Raw genomic sequence first — 16,572 nt, forward strand, 5'->3', positions numbered from 1 at the left:
GGATGCTCGGCGTATCGTTGTTGCTTTGAACCCTTTACTGTTGAATGCATTCATCGTCCTTCTTCACTACTCGCTCTTGCCACTTACTTCGCGGTGCCGGCCACTGCAACCGGTTGAGCTGCAATCGCCGTCGACGTCGAATGCTCCCGGTTCGGCACTGCAATCACCACAGAAAGATGGCACACGTTTGCACAGAAGCACAGCCACGCCTGCACCTCCTTCGCGGTCGGTTTGGACGACGACTCGCTCAGCTCCAGGTGGCGCCGGACGCCGTCGGCGGCGCAATACCACAGAGAAATGGGAGGCTGCTCGCCAACCTTCCTGCGACGCTGCTGCTCCAGCCAACGCTGCACTTGGTGCGCATCCATGCCGAAATGCTGACTCGTGTACTGCGTGCGTTTGCCTAGAGCTTGGACCAGCCGTGTACGCACCACCGACTCCAACTCGTGAACGCTGCGCAAACTCATCAAGTCCAAGAACACAAAAGCTGGCGACGCCGACGAAGTGCTTCGGTTTTTGCTGAGATGATCACATTGCGTAGCCACCTTCCCAGTCGCGGCATCGACAGTCTGGACAAAGCACTTGATGCTACGCTTGTCCTGGCTCACCAGCAAACGACTGATAGCATCCACTCCAGGACGACGCAGACCACTGTGGCCTAGCATCACAGTGGGTCTGTAGAACGCTGGGCGGAACTTCGTAGCTCGAGCAGCCCACGGGAATGCATCAGCGTCTGCAGGAAGTGGTGTCCGCTTTGGGTTCGATTCATCGGCTTCCTCCAAGTATCGCAGCGCCTCACGCTCGAGCTCTTCTAATAGCATCGGCGGCATGTCTGCGAGCACTTTTTGCTTTCGGGTCAGTTGCTTTCGCTTCTGGGGAAGCATCGTTCGCACGCTTCCGGACATGGGCGAGATATGCAGTGTGGCAGACGCAGCACTGAGAGAAGCTCCAGGAAATAGTCTACGGAGAGTGGTAGGCGTGAACGCCGCAGTCCTCCAGCCCCCTGGCGTCTCGGTATTGATCTTTTGACGCTTGGCAGCCTCGCTAGCTCCTTCAGCCGGTCGTTTGTTGCTGCTATTCACGTCGGAGGCCAAACCACTTGGGGCCTCACTGTTGGCGTTAATGCGCAGCGGAATAGCCGGCGAATTTTGTGAAACTGTGGTGACATCAACCGTCGGGGACGAACTCGTAGACGTTGCCTGTGACCACGATTCCTGCTGTGTGTCTTGAGTGTTAGTCATGACTGTGTCTTGCGTGCTGGTTTGGGATTGATGCAGAGGATTTTCTTGACTGGCTGGTGCCGATTGAATCGGATTCTTGTCCAAAGGCATCTCATTCACGTTGTCAACCGACTCGTCACCGGTTTTCTCACCAGTAGGGCTTGATGGGTCCCCATTGGGACCCGCCGAAGCTGCACCAGCAGATCCATTAGCACCACCACTATCCGTGTCAGCGTCGGTCATCGACACATCTCCATCTGCATCCACCGTGGCTTCGGAAGTCTTCGCTTTGGTCGCGGTTGGCTGTCCAGGACGAGATCCGCGGGTGTCCAGGTACAGATAACAGGGCGCGGAATCACCAAGGCCGTCGTAGTGGCGTGGTTCCGGCAGTGCGAGAAACGAACGCCAGCGCGCAAGGCCCAGCTCTGCATCCTCCCTTGCTTGGGCTTCTGTCATACCCAGCCCCTCTAGTCGCGCAGCAAAGGCTGCGTTACTGGCACGAAGAATGCGCTTCGCTTCAGCGTCGTCCACGTTGCCCGCCATCTGGCGCAGTTGCAGCTCGACCATAGCATGACGCTGCAAGCAGTGACGGATGAGGTCTACAGGCCGCGCAAAGTCCGACACGCTCGCAACGCGCACCACGTACTGGTTGGGCACAACGAGCACATTGTCGTCCGCGAACATCCGCACACTTAGCAGCTGGTTGCCGTGTCCGAGCGGCTCCGTCTCCTCGGCGGAGGTCACGACTCCCCAGTGGTTGGCCGCGTCAGGGGCCGCCGTTTTGGCACTCGGCGGCAGCAGCGCGTTGTTGAACTCGAGGATGAGCACCACGTCGCCGGCTGTGAGTCGCCAACACAGCGAGTTGCTCGCGTCCGCGCTGCTGGTTGGGGACGTCATCGTCTCTGCGTCGTGTCTGGGACACACGAACAAGTTGGTCGGGTCGAGTCCTCCGATCGCCGTCTGTCCGGCCGCGCCGCGCGGGCAGCGCAGATGGGTCATGTGGTAGCACACCTGGCAGCTCTTACATCGGCGCATATCCGTCTCCTGGGCGCCGCACGTGGCGCACGAGTGTCTGGGGCACACAAAGCCCGCGTGGACTGTCTCCTGCTCCGCATCGGGTACGCATTGGTTGTGGAAGAAGAAGCCGCAGTCCAACACGCTGCACTTGTTCAAGGCATGGCCCAGGAAGCCGCAGCCTTGGCAGCGGTGCAGACCGCGCACGCACTGCGCGCACCGCCAGTCGTCGGCCGCCTGCTTCCGTTCAGCCACGGACAGCGGTTGGCCAGTGGCCGCGGCCTGCAGCTTCTCCACGCAGTTCTGGTGGGCGGCGCGCGCGCAGCTTCCGCCGCAGTGGAGCAGGCCGCGCCCGCCACTGCCGCACAGAAAGCAGCTGGACGGGAAGAGCGATACGCGCGGCGCGGCGGCCGCACCCGTGCCGTTGCGCGGACGCTTGGGCTTGCGCGCGTCTTCTGCGGTATCCGCGGCCTCGTCCGGAAGCTCGTTGACGCGCGCGCACTCGTGTTCGTGGAAGGTAATTTCGTGGGGCAGCGCGCCAGCCTGGTACACGTGCAGACAGCGCGTACAGTGGGCGGACGCTGAGGGAGAAGAAGGCGGAGACGGGGACGCGCAGGTGCAGGACGCCACGTGCCGCGCGAAGGCTGCGCCCGGAGAGAAGCCCTCGAAGCACACGGGGCACTCCAGCGAGTCCGCCATGATCGTGTAAGGTCTCACCTGTGAAGTGAAAGGTGAGAGTGCATGGGTGGGAATGATGGTACCATAGTGGGGTGGTATACACATGTGGTGCATGCGTTGTGTCAGTTTGAAGCGTGTGTGGCTGGGACGAAGATGGCGGTGACCCGCTCGACGCTCTCGTGCACGTGGCACGTGCAGCGGTTGCTGCGTCGCTCACTGCGGTCGTCGCTGCCGTCGGTGGACGTAGCTGCACTTCCCGCGGCCTCGCTAGGTGTGCGTCGGTCCGCACAGAGCGACGCGGACTACCAGACGAGTCTGGCATTACAACTGGGGAGCCGTCCGTCCAAGAAGAAGAAGCAGGAGACATTTGGTGTTACACCGGAAGAGCTCGCTAACTCCATTGTGGACAATCTTCCTACCGTTGAACATCAAAAGTGTCCACTTCTGAAGGATGCGTTCGTGACCAACGGAGGCTTTGTGAACCTCGTCCTGCACGACGAGTGGGTCGCCCGCCAGGCGTTGGCCATGGCCACGGACGGTATCAAGCCCACGCAGCTCCCCGAGGACCAGCAGAAGGACATTATTGTGGACTTTGCAGCGCCGAACATGGGCAAGAAGCTGCACGTGGGACACCTGCGCTCGTCTGTGCTAGGCGACACCATCTGCAACCTCTTGGAGTTCCGCGGCCACCGCGTGGCGCGCGTGAGCCACACGGGTGATGTCGGGTCCGCCCTGGCCACCCTCATCGTGGAGATTATGGAGCAGCAGGTGCCGCTCGAGACGCTCACGGACGCTCAGCTGGGCGCGTGCTACGAGGCGGGAAAGCGCAAACTCGGAGGACAGATAGACACTGCCTTCAAGCACAAAGTAGACAATGTGGTGCTGCAGCTGCAACAGCTCGGTTCGGACGACGCAGTGGACCCCAAGGTCCGCGAGACGTGGACGCGTGCGTGCCAAGTGAGTCGAGAGGCCTACCAGCGCATCTTCGACCGGCTTCGTGTGAACGTTACGGAGCGCGGAGAGTCCACGTACATGCCGCTGGTGCCCGCAGCTGTGGCCAAGATGGAGGAGAGCGGCTTGGCGGTGACATCCCAAGGTGCGCTGGGTATTTTCCTGGACGGGCCGGACAAACCTCCGATGCTCATTCGCAAGAGCGACGGAGGGTTCCTGTATGCCACGGTGGACTTGGCGTGCCTACACTCGCGCATCCACGGCTTCCCTGGCGTGGACTCCACGCAATACGATGAGGTCGTGTACGTCACAGACCAGAGCCAGCAGCTGCATTTTCAACACTTGTTTGCTGCCGCGCGGAAAGCTGGCTGGACAAATCGACCGGGTAAAGAGGACGTGAAGCTGACCCATGCGCCGTTCGGTCTGGTGCTGGGTCACGACGGCACTAAGCTCAGCTCGCGTAATGGTGCTTTCGACTACCTGGAGGATTTGCTGGACGGTGCGGCCGCGGAATGTTCACGCCAAGCCTTGGCATCGGCTACGACCGGGGTCGTTGTCAACGAGCTCAGCTTGACACAAAAGCAGGTGGACGCTCAGAATCGTGTTGTTGGGGACGCTGCTGTGCGCTACTTTGAACTGGCCCAACAGCGCGAGCGTAACTACAAGTTCATCATGAGCAACGTGCTTAACCTGAAGGGCAACACTGGGGTGTACCTCATGTACGCGTCAGCAAGACTCCAAGGTATTCTCCGCAAGGCTAGTGGATTAAATGGAGACCAGACCTCCTGGGACGCCTTACTTGGTCTTTCAAGCGACAGCAGTGCAGCTCAGGACGTGTTGGCGCTCGCTTCGGCTGATTGGCATCCGTCCGAGCGTGCGTTGGCGTTGCTTCTGGCCCAGTTCGATGATGAGGTGGCTGCCACTTTAGCACATCTGTACCCTCACTACCTGTGCGACTACCTATTCCGTGTTGCTGGCCACTTCCACGGATTCTACGAGAACTGTCGTGTGCTTCATGATCCTCGTCAAGATAGTCGTCTTCTGCTGTGCGCCGCAACCAACGCTGTCTTACGACGTGGGCTGCAGCTGGTCGGCGTTGAAGCCGTGGATCGCATGTGAGGCAAGCCAAATAGAATCGTTGGGTTCTGCCACGACTGCGTCATTTTCTAGCTACCGAGCTCGCATAACATTTTGTCGTCCCCTGTACAGAGCACCCACGAGGGCTTTGCAACAGAGTCCAGCATGGTGTGCGGTTATTGTCAAGATCAATGGCGTCCAGGATAAGAATGAAAGCCCGGACTCAACATGACTTCAGAGCGCTATTCATCGCGAGATGAGCGTTCATCAGAGCGGAATATCTGTGACAAAGACATGTTCGTCTATTGCAGTCCGAGAGGAGTTGGCTCGTATTCTGATGTGACACCGGAATCGGCCAACCTTGCAGGGTATGAAAACCGCCCCGTTGTGACGAGATAACAGTGCCGTTGCGAAACCACCTTCATGGTCGACACATTGGTGGTTCATGGTCTTCAGTACTGTTGGGCACTATCTCGTGAGTATCGTCAGAAGATGGAAAGAGCGCTGGTCTATAGATCTGAAGTGTATCTTGGCCTTGGACCAGTACACTGTTGAAGTTCGCATGGAGAACCACGTCAGCATCGAGCACCAAAAAGACCGCAGGGTGCGAGTGAGAAAGCTCACCGCCAACAATAGCGATCGGAAGTTGCGTGCGATCGATGGCCCTCATTTCTTTACGCGTCCGAGAAAATAGCTTGGGTCGGATGAAGGTGTCGACGATGCCACCTTGGCCTAGCTTGGGTTTCCACCATGAGATGGAGTTTGCCGATCAACGCGTGTGGGTCGAACACCAGCAAAAATAGTGCTCTCGGGCGGTGAAACCATTGCCCTGAAATTTGCCACGAGGTGCCTCACCCTGCGACTTCCACCTGCTTCTTCAAAACTCAACCTTCCACTTCCTGCTCAAGCAACTCTGTCAACACCAGCAGAGTCACCGTCTACTTGCTCAATAAAGACCAACCTAACGAGCAGCATGTCGGCAGAGCGCGACAAAGTTCTCACTCCCGAGGAGGTAAAGCCTAGTGTGCCAGGTGACCATCCTGCAAAGGAGGCCCCTCTTACTGCCACCGAAGATGTGAATAAAGACCAGTCGATCAAGGGTGTTTCAACGCGCAATTTGCCCCGCCACTACTCGAAGGCAGCACTTGTCCAACCAAAATGGGTCCTGTACACGAGCGTGCTACTTGGAGTCATGATTTCGATGCAGTACGGATGGTCGACGTCCCAGCTCAACTACTCCAAGTTCAACAAGGAGAAAGACTGCAACGCTCGCCCCGTCGCCAATGGCACGTGCACCATGTTCCCTGGACACTCTAAGGCGGAGTGGACGGTCGTTGTCAATGCCTGGGTGTTTGGTGGAATGATCGGGGCTCTCTTGGTCGGCAAGATTTCGGATCAAGTAGGACGCAAGCGAGCGCTGATGTACAACTGCGGCTTCATCATCGCTGGCGCTACGATCCAGGCAGCGGTGTCCAACATTTGGGCGTTCGCGTTCGGTCGTCTCTTAGCTGGGATTGCGTCGGGAGCTAGCACCGGATGCGTGGGGACCTACATCAACGAGATTGCGCCTCCTCACCTTCGCTCGAAGCTCGGCATCGGCCTTCAGGGTGGAATCAACCTCGGCATCGTGCTGGTCGACACCACGCACTTCTACCTGGGCTTTGACCAAGGCTGGCGGATTATCGCCGGCTTCCCCATCGTGTTAGGAACGCTGTTTTTGGCTCTGTCCCATTTCGTCATGGTCGAGTCTCCAGTGTGGCTGCTGCTCCACGGACACCGCAAGGAGGGCGAGCAGGTGCTCGTTCGGCTCTACGGTGAAGAGAACGTCAACACCGCACTGTCCTGGATCAAGCCGGAGAAGAAAGCGGTGGATGTGGAGAAGCAGACCCCGTGCTGGAGTGAGGTTGGTCACGAGACTGTGATCAAGGGCAAAGGTCTCACCTGGGGCGAGCTGTTTGCAGTCGAGATGCGCAGACCGCTGGTGGTCGGCATGGGGCTCGCGTGCATGCAGAAGCTCACGGGTATCAACTCCATCTTCTACTACTCGTCCAGCCTGTTCGGCGGCGTTGGTGTCGCGGACGGCCGTGTCTGCAACATCATCGTGGCTATCGTCAACCTCATCCCGACGCTGTGCTCGGGTATGATCTCGGCCAAGTTCGGCAACCGCCCGATGATCCTCTTCAGTACGGTCGGCATGTGCGTCAGTGCCGTCGGGATCACGCTGTCCCTCGCGTTCGACGCTCCGCAAGCGACGGTCGCTCTTGCTGCTGCCTTCGTCTTCTCGTTCGCTATCTGCCTCGGCCCAATCATGTTCGTGGTCGTCGCTGCCGTCGTCCCGGATCACGCTCGCGGCTCGGTCGTGTCCATTGGCATTTTCGTTGCCTGGGCCGCCAACCTGCTCGTCGGCATCGGCTACCCTTACATGGCCACGGCGCTGGACACGTACAAGTATGTCCCGTTCGCGGTCATCTCCGCACTCTCGACCGTCTTCGTGTACTACCTGGTCCCGGAGACGTCGAACTTGACGACTGCCGAGATCCAGGACGTGTTCAAGAAGATCCGCGGCAATGGCCGCTTCTAGAGCAAGAGCAGCATCATGGTGAGCATGATATATCCCCACCAGCACTATAATACACGGACGGAACTTGTCGTCCCCTTATAAACCCAATACATAATACCAATTTCATGTCGTGAAGCCTGGTTTGCGTTGAGGTTGTTAATACCAGGGGGATCGCATTCCAATAGTCAAGCGAACCTTCCCGGATTTAACAATGCTCATCAATAGTGACTACCTACAGATAACCACTCTTGGTCTTCCTAAAGCACCACTCGCATCTTACACCATGACATTAGCTGATCAACCATTCTCAGTTTGTGCTGCGCGAGCAACGGCTACAGTCAATAACTACACCAGTCACTAAAAAGAGGTGACGGAATATGTCCCGTCCCATACCCTCTGATTAAGGACATCATCGATAACGCGAGGAGGCATTATACGGTAAGACGACAACATTTTTATCATAAACGAATACCTTGCTCTGGCGTCATCAAACTGAATGCGGCGCGAGCATCCTGCAGGTGGCGCTCTACGTCGCGTACCCGCCGCCGCCCGAGACGGAGCTGGGACACGAGCGCGCGCGGCCGCTGCCGGTCCTCACGTCCGCGTCCAAGGCCGACGAGCTGAGCATCAAGATGGCCATGCAAGGACCCGAGTTCCTCCCGCAGTCGACCTCCCTCACGCCGCTCGTGCGCGGGGAAGCCAGGCCGCTGCTGGCCCAGAGCTACGGCGTCAAGGTCACATCCGCGTGAGTTGGCTTGGACCAGTTCTCGAGAGAAGAGCAGGCAGCCTAGTAACACCAAACGAGAGATTCCGTCCTGCGTCAACCTCTTGGCCTCGTACCAGTCCAAGTTCAAGACCGCAGACGACTAGACGAGATGCTGGTCAGAGTCGCCGGTTGCACAATTGGACTCAGGAGTTGCGCCCTTGGCTGAAAAATCTACCAGCTCGCCACCTTCCGGACGCCGAGTGCAAGTGCGCAGGGGCCCGAAGACGTGACTAAGCTGAAGGGTGAATCCGAAGCACATCGACGACCTGCTCCTGCACGTGTATCGCGTTGTCGCGACTCAACTTCAAGCGATACATGTACAGTCGAGTCTCGCAAGCACACTCAACCGCTTCCGGCTGTCCTCATCGTCCCAGACGCCAACGTCACTCACGCGCCAAAGTTTGCTCGACGGAGATGGTTTCACCGATGCTCGCGTCACCCTCCACGCACGACTGATGTCCGGGCCCCAGCCAGGCCAATCGGGAAGCTGGCGAGACAGCGAAGGCCGTTGCCGCCTGCAGCCAGCGCTGTAGGCGATAGTAGCGTCACGAGCCGAGGAGAGTCGCCAGAGAGATGAGCGAACCACTGGCCCTGGCCCGCTCGCGATACTCGGCGACGTCGCTTCGAGGCTGCAGCAAGTGATCGCCGTCCTGCTGCAGCCTCAGAGCATTTTCCGCGTCCTTCCTCGCAGCCGCCGCCACGATGCTGGCGCTCGACGTCGTCAACATCGCGGCCACCGTCACGACCATCGTCCTGCTCTTCTCGCCCTCCCCGGACTTCCGGCGGATCCGCGCGCAGAAGTCCACGGGCGAAGTCCGCATCCTGCCCGTGCTCATGCTCGGCGTCAACTGCTACACGTGGGCCGTCTACGGCTTCCTCAACGAAACCTACTTCCCCGTCATGTCCATCAACGCGCTCGGCGCAGTCACGTCGCTGGGCTTTTCCGTGGTCTTCTACCGCTGGAGCTCCGACCGCGCCTCGCTGCACAAGACGGGGGCGGCCGTCGCCCTGTGGGTCGCTCTCGTGCTGCTCTTTGTGGTGCTCTGCAGGACGGACGTCATCTCGCTCGCGGCCGACGTCCAGGAGAAGGTCGTGGGCTACGTGGCCGTGGCCATCAACGTGTGCCTCTACGCGTCGCCCCTGCAGACCATGACACTCGTCCTGCGCACCAAGTCGGCGGCCTCGCTCCCGGCCACCATGTGCTGCGTCAACCTCGTGAACGGCTCGCTCTGGGTGCTCTACGGCATCCTGGCCGACGACATGTTCGTGCTGAGCCCCAACGCCTTGGGCGTGGCGCTGAGCGCCGTCCAAGTGGCGCTGTGCGTCAAGTTCCGGCACAGCGGCCGCGTGGAGGCGCAGGACGACGTCGTGGACACCAAGTGCGAGGCTCTCATCTTGTCGCCGGTGGATGGCGTGGCCCTCGACGTGGTCAAGTCCCCAGTCTATGAGCCCGTGCGGTCCCCGGTTTGAACCCATCTTTGACCGTCGACAAGAATCCACAACCGAAGCCAATGACTGGTAGCGTCGAGATGACCGACCGTGTACCAGAGAGGAAGACCATCCAGTGCGCTCCTCCCCAAACGGGTAAACTGCAAGGAGAGAGAGAGGGACCAGCTGCAGAGCTAAAAGCTGTAGCTGTCGCCCCAAAACAAGCCTTACCTGTAATACAAGCTTCTACCTCAACGTTACCAAGACAAGACACTTCCAGGTAAGAAGATGTAGATTATGCTGGTGCCTTAACCTCCCTACGTACGTTGTTCTTTGTCCGCCTTCTTCACGTGAAGCACCAAGGGCGTTATACATACAGGCAGAGCTGCCATTCACAAATTCAGCGAGTCCGTGAGCAGCTTCTGCGTCACCAGGTTGACCTCGCATCGCAGCATCCACGGCTTGAAGACGGCTAGGGCCTGCACAAGTGATGAGGCACAGGTTATCTGAAGTCGGCCAGACACTGCGGAGATTAGTTGGGCCGTACCTGCTCCACGTCCACTGCCTGCGGAGAGAAGAGGACGAGCAACGCTAGCAGAAGCGCCTCGTGTGTGTATCCCTGCCACGTGAGGGGTAGGATGACATGGCAGAGCTGCTACATCACACGGCCAAGGCCGCCACGTTCATTCAGAGAGAGAGCAATTCCAGACCAGCAAGCACAACGTCGCACCTTGTGACGGATAGACCCCGAGTTCGCAAGGTCCACGATCAGCTTGGACGCGTCAGAAGGCGCCACGCGCAGTAGCCAAGACGCCAACAGGGGTGCGATCTGAAGGTAGGCATTCAATAAATGTTAGGTTGACGTTGAGGCGAACGCAGAGAGCAGATCTGTAGCTCGTACCGAGTCGCGGCTTTGCTGAGAGGGGAAGTCGAACTTGGCGCTGTGGCGAATCAGCACCTCCATGATCTCCAAATTCGCTGGCATTTTCACATCGACGAATACTGGGAAGCGAGAGCTCTAGGCAGGGAGCGCAGCACTGTCAGTGAGAACAGATCACTCCTTTTCATCCACAGCACAGCATAAAGCGCACCTGGTCTCCTTGCAGAAAGCTGAAGCTGTTGTTGCAATTCTGGAGGACGTCCATCTTGATGCAGGGATGTGTCAGCGTGGCAGCGTCATCCGAAGCCTCGCTGGCATCCACGCTCTCGCTCTCGCCCTCGCTTGGACTGCTCTGGCCGAGCAGCATTTCCAGGATCTCAGGTCGACCACGGGCGCAGGCCACTTGCACAGCCGTTTTGCCTTCCGGGTCCGTCCAGTCCGTCGGAATGCCGCGCTTGAGGAGAAAGAGGGCACACGACGGAGCGTCGTACTCGGTAGCGATGTGAAGTAGACGGCCTCCGAGCTAATCGACTCGCAATAAACAACACCAACGGAAGGAAAGTTAGCTTGCACCGCACCGCAGTGCCACCCGCGGGTCATACCTCCGCGCCGTCAGCATCGGTCATCTTGTCTTGCACGCGGTCGTACAGCGTCTCGAGTATCCCCGAATACTCGTGTCGCACTGCCATGACAAGGGTTTTGTCCTGCTCAAAATCACCAGCACAACGTCAGGGCGATTTCCACTGCTCCCCTCCGCAACTTCCCCAAAGGATCCGTCGAGGAAATGAGAACGATGACTCTACCCCGACAGTGTTCACTAGACCCGGACAATTCTCCACCAGCACGTTGACGATGTCCACGAACCCGTGCTCGCCAGCGATGTCCATGGCGCTGCGTCCGTTGCTGTCCTGGGCGTTGGCGTCTGCGCCGTGGGCCAGCAGCTTCTCCACGTGCTTGGTGAGGCCGTACTCTGCGGCGTTGAGCAGCGCCGTGTCTCCGGACTGCGACATCAACATCCACAACCAGAGGTTAGAGCCGTAGGATGTGGAGGGTACTGGTGACGCCTTCAGCCAATACGACACCTCGTTGGGCTGGTCCACGCAGGCGTTGTGGTCCAGCAGCAGGTCCAGCACACTGGTGTCGATGTCGCGATACGTGGATCGGTCGCGGACCTGTCGGCGCGTGGCGATGGCCATCTATGATCAGAGCAGCAGCAGCAGCAGATTGAGACGAACCCTGTGGCAGTACGTCTGTATAGCGGCAGCAGCCTACCGCGACAGGCGACTGGGCGTCGATGCAGCGCGAACGCAGCAGCAGCGTCGGCCTCATTTTCTGCAGACAGACGCGCATGACGTCGATCTGCAGCGCCGTCATGCCCGTCTGAGTGCATTGGACAAGCACCAAGTGGTATACCGACGTTAGAGAGGCCTCGGGTCTCCACTGAGGTCCCTCTCTACCCCTACCTGATCCTGCATCTCAATTTCCGCACCGTGGTCGATGAGGAACTCGACGGCTGCGCGGTGGCCTCTCCAGACGGCCAAGTGCAGCGCTGTGGACTCCTTGAACGTCTTTTGCAACGACAGACACGTCGTTAGTCTCCACTGGCGTGCAGCCAACTAGCCCCCCTCGCTATCCGAACCTGGTGGGGGAGTCGCGTATTGAGCAGAGACGCGTCGGCTGCCAGCAGCGACTGCAGCGCGTGGACGTCGCCCGCTTCCGCCGCATCCATCCACGCCTGCTGCTCGGGCGAGTTCTGCATGGCGTCCGTCGCTGGCGACTCGTTACGTTACGTTGCGAAAGTTCGCGAATGACGAAAGTGCGGCGGCCACCCAGAGGAGTCGAGGGAGGGAAGAAGCCATCGAAGACCGAGCGCCGACCGTCCATCTCCGCCGGCGACCGTGCGCAAATGTGGAAAAGTGCGTGTCGAATGGGCTGCTGCTGCTGCTGCTGCTGCTTGGTCCTCGCGGCGCTGCTCGATGTCGGGGCTGGAGAACAGAGTTGTCGCTGTCACTTTGCTCTTGATCACCGTAGGACCACCGCTACAGAGTTCGTTCGGGTTAAGGGCGACTGGTAGGATCCATAAGTAAATCCGAGGCTAAAATGAGTTTTGTACGACGAAGTGCAAGGTATGGCGTATAAAATACTGACTGCTGGACTGCTGCAGTTCTAACTTGCCATATGCATCCGATGATGAACGGCCCGATCACGAAACAGAAACGACCATCTTTGGCGAGCCTACTTCTGCTGGGAAGGTAGACTGCCAGTGAGAGTGTGTGAGAGGCTTCTTGCACCCTCAGCTACAAGCAGCTCAAGCAGAGTTCGGCGCACGTTGAAGTTGTAAACCTGCGCTATGACTCGTTAGTCATAAAAGAGAAATGCAGTGGATGGACGATTACGACCACCTTTTCTACTTCACTCCACTTCAAGCAAGAAGATCCGGTATATTATGTAATAGTTTTGTGAAAGTATTTGGGGGCGGGGTAGCATGCCGTTCCTGGCGCGGAGGGCGCCGAGCACGCCAGCGCCGAGATCTCGGGATTAGCTGGGCACCAGTCACCTTGTGGGCAATGGCAAAACCGAAAGCGAGGAGTTCAGCGCGTGTGACTTCTGCTTATGGCGGGGATGAAGACGTTTCCTTGTTGGAGTAGAGTCTTGTTGGAGATAGGCCCTCCGGCACGCGGCCGCTGAGGTTGCAAGCAAGCAGCTAGTGCGAGATGCTGCAATGGCCAACGACCACTGACTCAGGCGGCCTAAACCTCGTTTTTCTGAGCCTCGGGCCCGACTTGTATGTCCTCGCAATGTCCTCGTGGCCAAAACGCCGTATCGGGACTGCTACGAGGTTGGACTGCACTTACTACGGCACTGGGGGCCGTTACAGTGGCCCGCCCCGGCTTGGCTCAAGCGTTGAGAGAGTCAATGCAGCTCGAGGGTATATGCATGGGTATTTAGCGCAGCTGGCGGGGTCTCGCTCTGACCACACACACAGGGGACAGGAAGCAAGATCCTCTTTGCTGCTTTGAATCATCGACGTGCGGATCTTCTACAGATATTGTAGCCAGGTGGTCGTAAGCTTCCAGCGCCTCCCTGAGACTCTCAGATCCACCTTTAGTCACAGACTCTCGTTGAATTCCCCACCGTTGAACGGCTCGTTGAGGATCATGTCGAATATGCTCAAGTCGCAGGCGTCTTGGCAGCTACATGTATAGGCAGTGATTATAGTATCTAATAAAGCCTCTCACACACTCTCACTGGCAGTCTACCTTCCCAGCAGAAGTAGGCTCGCCAAAGATGGTCGTTTCTGTTTCGTGATCGGGCCGTTCATCATCGGATGCATATGGCAAGTTAGAACTGCAGCAGTCCAGCAGTCAGTATTTTATACGCCATACCTTGCACTTCGTCGTACAAAACTCATTTTAGCCTCGGATTTACTTATGGATCCTACCAGTCGCCCTTAACCCGAACGAACTCTGTAGCGGTGGTCCTACGGTGATCAAGAGCAAAGTGACAGCGACAACTCTGTTCTCCAGCCCCGACATCGAGCAGCGCCGCGAGGACCAAGCAGCAGCAGCAGCAGCAGCAGCCCATTCGACACGCACTTTTCCACATTTGCGCACGGTCGCCGGCGGAGATGGACGGTCGGCGCTCGGTCTTCGATGGCTTCTTCCCTCCCTCGACTCCTCTGGGTGGCCGCCGCACTTTCGTCATTCGCGAACTTTCGCAACGTAACGTAACGAGTCGCCAGCGACGGACGCCATGCAGAACTCGCCCGAGCAGCAGGCGTGGATGGATGCGGCGGAAGCGGGCGACGTCCACGCGCTGCAGTCGCTGCTGGCAGCCGACGCGTCTCTGCTCAATACGCGACTCCCCCACCAGGTTCGGATAGCGAGGGGGGCTAGTTGGCTGCACGCCAGTGGAGACTAACGACGTGTCTGTCGTTGCAAAAGACGTTCAAGGAGTCCACAGCGCTGCACTTGGCCGTCTGGAGAGGCCACCGCGCAGCCGTCGAGTTCCTCATCGACCACGGTGCGGAAATTGAGATGCAGGATCAGGTAGGGGTAGAGAGGGACCTCAGTGGAGACCCGAGGCCTCTCTAACGTCGGTATACCACTTGGTGCTTGTCCAATGCACTCAGACGGGCATGACGGCGCTGCAGATCGACGTCATGCGCGTCTGTCTGCAGAAAATGAGGCCGACGCTGCTGCTGCGTTCGCGCTGCATCGACGCCCAGTCGCCTGTCGCGGTAGGCTGCTGCCGCTATACAGACGTACTGCCACAGGGTTCGTCTCAATCTGCTGCTGCTGCTGCTCTGATCATAGATGGCCATCGCCACGCGCCGACAGGTCCGCGACCGATCCACGTATCGCGACATCGACACCAGTGTGCTGGACCTGCTGCTGGACCACAACGCCTGCGTGGACCAGCCCAACGAGGTGTCGTATTGGCTGAAGGCGTCACCAGTACCCTCCACATCCTACGGCTCTAACCTCTGGTTGTGGATGTTGATGTCGCAGTCCGGAGACACGGCGCTGCTCAACGCCGCAGAGTACGGCCTCACCAAGCACGTGGAGAAGCTGCTGGCCCACGGCGCAGACGCCAACGCCCAGGACAGCAACGGACGCAGCGCCATGGACATCGCTGGCGAGCACGGGTTCGTGGACATCGTCAACGTGCTGGTGGAGAATTGTCCGGGTCTAGTGAACACTGTCGGGGTAGAGTCATCGTTCTCATTTCCTCGACGGATCCTTTGGGGAAGTTGCGGAGGGGAGCAGTGGAAATCGCCCTGACGTTGTGCTGGTGATTTTGAGCAGGACAAAACCCTTGTCATGGCAGTGCGACACGAGTATTCGGGGATACTCGAGACGCTGTACGACCGCGTGCAAGACAAGATGACCGATGCTGACGGCGCGGAGGTATGACCCGCGGGTGGCACTGCGGTGCGGTGCAAGCTAACTTTCCTTCCGTTGGTGTTGTTTATTGCGAGTCGATTAGCTCGGAGGCCGTCTACTTCACATCGCTACCGAGTACGACGCTCCGTCGTGTGCCCTCTTTCTCCTCAAGCGCGGCATTCCGACGGACTGGACGGACCCGGAAGGCAAAACGGCTGTGCAAGTGGCCTGCGCCCGTGGTCGACCTGAGATCCTGGAAATGCTGCTCGGCCAGAGCAGTCCAAGCGAGGGCGAGAGCGAGAGCGTGGATGCCAGCGAGGCTTCGGATGACGCTGCCACGCTGACACATCCCTGCATCAAGATGGACGTCCTCCAGAATTGCAACAACAGCTTCAGCTTTCTGCAAGGAGACCAGGTGCGCTTTATGCTGTGCTGTGGATGAAAAGGAGTGATCTGTTCTCACTGACAGTGCTGCGCTCCCTGCCTAGAGCTCTCGCTTCCCAGTATTCGTCGATGTGAAAATGCCAGCGAATTTGGAGATCATGGAGGTGCTGATTCGCCACAGCGCCAAGTTCGACTTCCCCTCTCAGCAAAGCCGCGACTCGGTACGAGCTACAGATCTGCTCTCTGCGTTCGCCTCAACGTCAACCTAACATTTATTGAATGCCTACCTTCAGATCGCACCCCTGTTGGCGTCTTGGCTACTGCGCGTGGCGCCTTCTGACGCGTCCAAGCTGATCGTGGACCTTGCGAACTCGGGGTCTATCCGTCACAAGGTGCGACGTTGTGCTTGCTGGTCTGGAATTGCTCTCTCTGAATGAACGTGGCGGCCTTGGCCGTGTGATGTAGCAGCTCTGCCATGTCATCCTACCCCTCACGTGGCAGGGATACACACACGAGGCGCTTCTGCTAGCGTTGCTCGTCCTCTTCTCTCCGCAGGCAGTGGACGTGGAGCAGGTACGGCCCAACTAATCTCCGCAGTGTCTGGCCGACTTCAGATAACCTGTGCCTCATCACTTGTGCAGGCCCTAGCCGTCTTCAAGCCGTGGATGCTGCGATGCGAGGTCAACCTGGTGACGCAGAAGCTGCTCACGGACTCGCTGAATTTGTGA

At 58.6% G+C, this 16,572-nt stretch overlaps 5 protein-coding genes across 7 annotated transcripts; 3 read left to right on the forward strand and 2 right to left on the reverse strand.

Moving 5' to 3' along the window:
- Positions 1 to 83: 83 nt before the first annotated feature.
- Positions 84 to 2,933, reverse strand: KRP23_4538 (PHD finger-containing protein; the record flags this gene model as incomplete). The annotated part of the gene is made up of 1 exon (XM_067889505.1): positions 84 to 2,933. The coding sequence occupies one exon, from the start codon at positions 2,931 to 2,933 to the stop codon at positions 84 to 86; it is 2,850 nt and encodes a 949-aa protein (XP_067748660.1).
- A 132-nt stretch (positions 2,934 to 3,065) lies between these two features.
- On the forward strand, positions 3,066 to 4,982 carry KRP23_4539 (Arginine--tRNA ligase, chloroplastic/mitochondrial; the record flags this gene model as incomplete). The annotated part of the gene is made up of 1 exon (XM_067889506.1): positions 3,066 to 4,982. One exon carries the CDS (start codon positions 3,066 to 3,068, stop codon positions 4,980 to 4,982), a length of 1,917 nt encoding a protein of 638 aa, XP_067748661.1.
- A 2,554-nt stretch (positions 4,983 to 7,536) lies between these two features.
- KRP23_4540 (Bidirectional sugar transporter SWEET14) lies at positions 7,537 to 9,736 on the forward strand (the record flags this gene model as incomplete). Its single annotated transcript, XM_067889507.1, has 3 exons — positions 7,537 to 7,539; positions 8,019 to 8,245; positions 9,316 to 9,736. The coding sequence occupies 3 exons, from the start codon at positions 7,537 to 7,539 to the stop codon at positions 9,734 to 9,736; spliced, it is 651 nt and encodes a 216-aa protein (XP_067748662.1).
- A 350-nt stretch (positions 9,737 to 10,086) lies between these two features.
- KRP23_4541 (Serine/threonine-protein phosphatase 6 regulatory ankyrin repeat subunit B) lies at positions 10,087 to 12,333 on the reverse strand (the record flags this gene model as incomplete). Of its 2 annotated transcripts, none has more annotated exons than XM_067889508.1 (11): positions 10,087 to 10,173; positions 10,242 to 10,346; positions 10,425 to 10,523; positions 10,596 to 10,712; positions 10,786 to 11,097; positions 11,177 to 11,278; positions 11,378 to 11,575; positions 11,657 to 11,770; positions 11,847 to 11,954; positions 12,038 to 12,142; positions 12,214 to 12,333. In XM_067889508.1, 11 exons carry the CDS (start codon positions 12,331 to 12,333, stop codon positions 10,087 to 10,089), a joined length of 1,467 nt encoding a protein of 488 aa, XP_067748663.1. The 2 variants fall into 2 exon arrangements, with proteins under 2 accessions (XP_067748663.1, XP_067748664.1); XM_067889509.1 differs by having other exon boundaries at positions 10,242 to 10,349.
- Positions 12,334 to 14,327: 1,994 nt separating this feature from the next.
- KRP23_4542 (Serine/threonine-protein phosphatase 6 regulatory ankyrin repeat subunit B) lies at positions 14,328 to 16,572 on the forward strand (the record flags this gene model as incomplete). 2 transcript variants are annotated; one of them, XM_067889511.1, is made up of 11 exons in its annotated part: positions 14,328 to 14,447; positions 14,519 to 14,623; positions 14,707 to 14,814; positions 14,891 to 15,004; positions 15,086 to 15,283; positions 15,383 to 15,484; positions 15,564 to 15,875; positions 15,949 to 16,065; positions 16,138 to 16,236; positions 16,310 to 16,417; positions 16,486 to 16,572. In XM_067889511.1, 11 exons carry the CDS (start codon positions 14,328 to 14,330, stop codon positions 16,570 to 16,572), a joined length of 1,470 nt encoding a protein of 489 aa, XP_067748666.1. The 2 variants fall into 2 exon arrangements, with proteins under 2 accessions (XP_067748666.1, XP_067748665.1); XM_067889510.1 differs by having other exon boundaries at positions 16,313 to 16,417.

This window comes from Phytophthora ramorum (assembly GCF_020800215.1).
Source record: "Phytophthora ramorum isolate Pr-102 chromosome Unknown Phyram_PR-102_s0003, whole genome shotgun sequence".
Lineage (NCBI taxonomy): Eukaryota > Oomycota > Peronosporomycetes > Peronosporales > Peronosporaceae > Phytophthora > Phytophthora ramorum.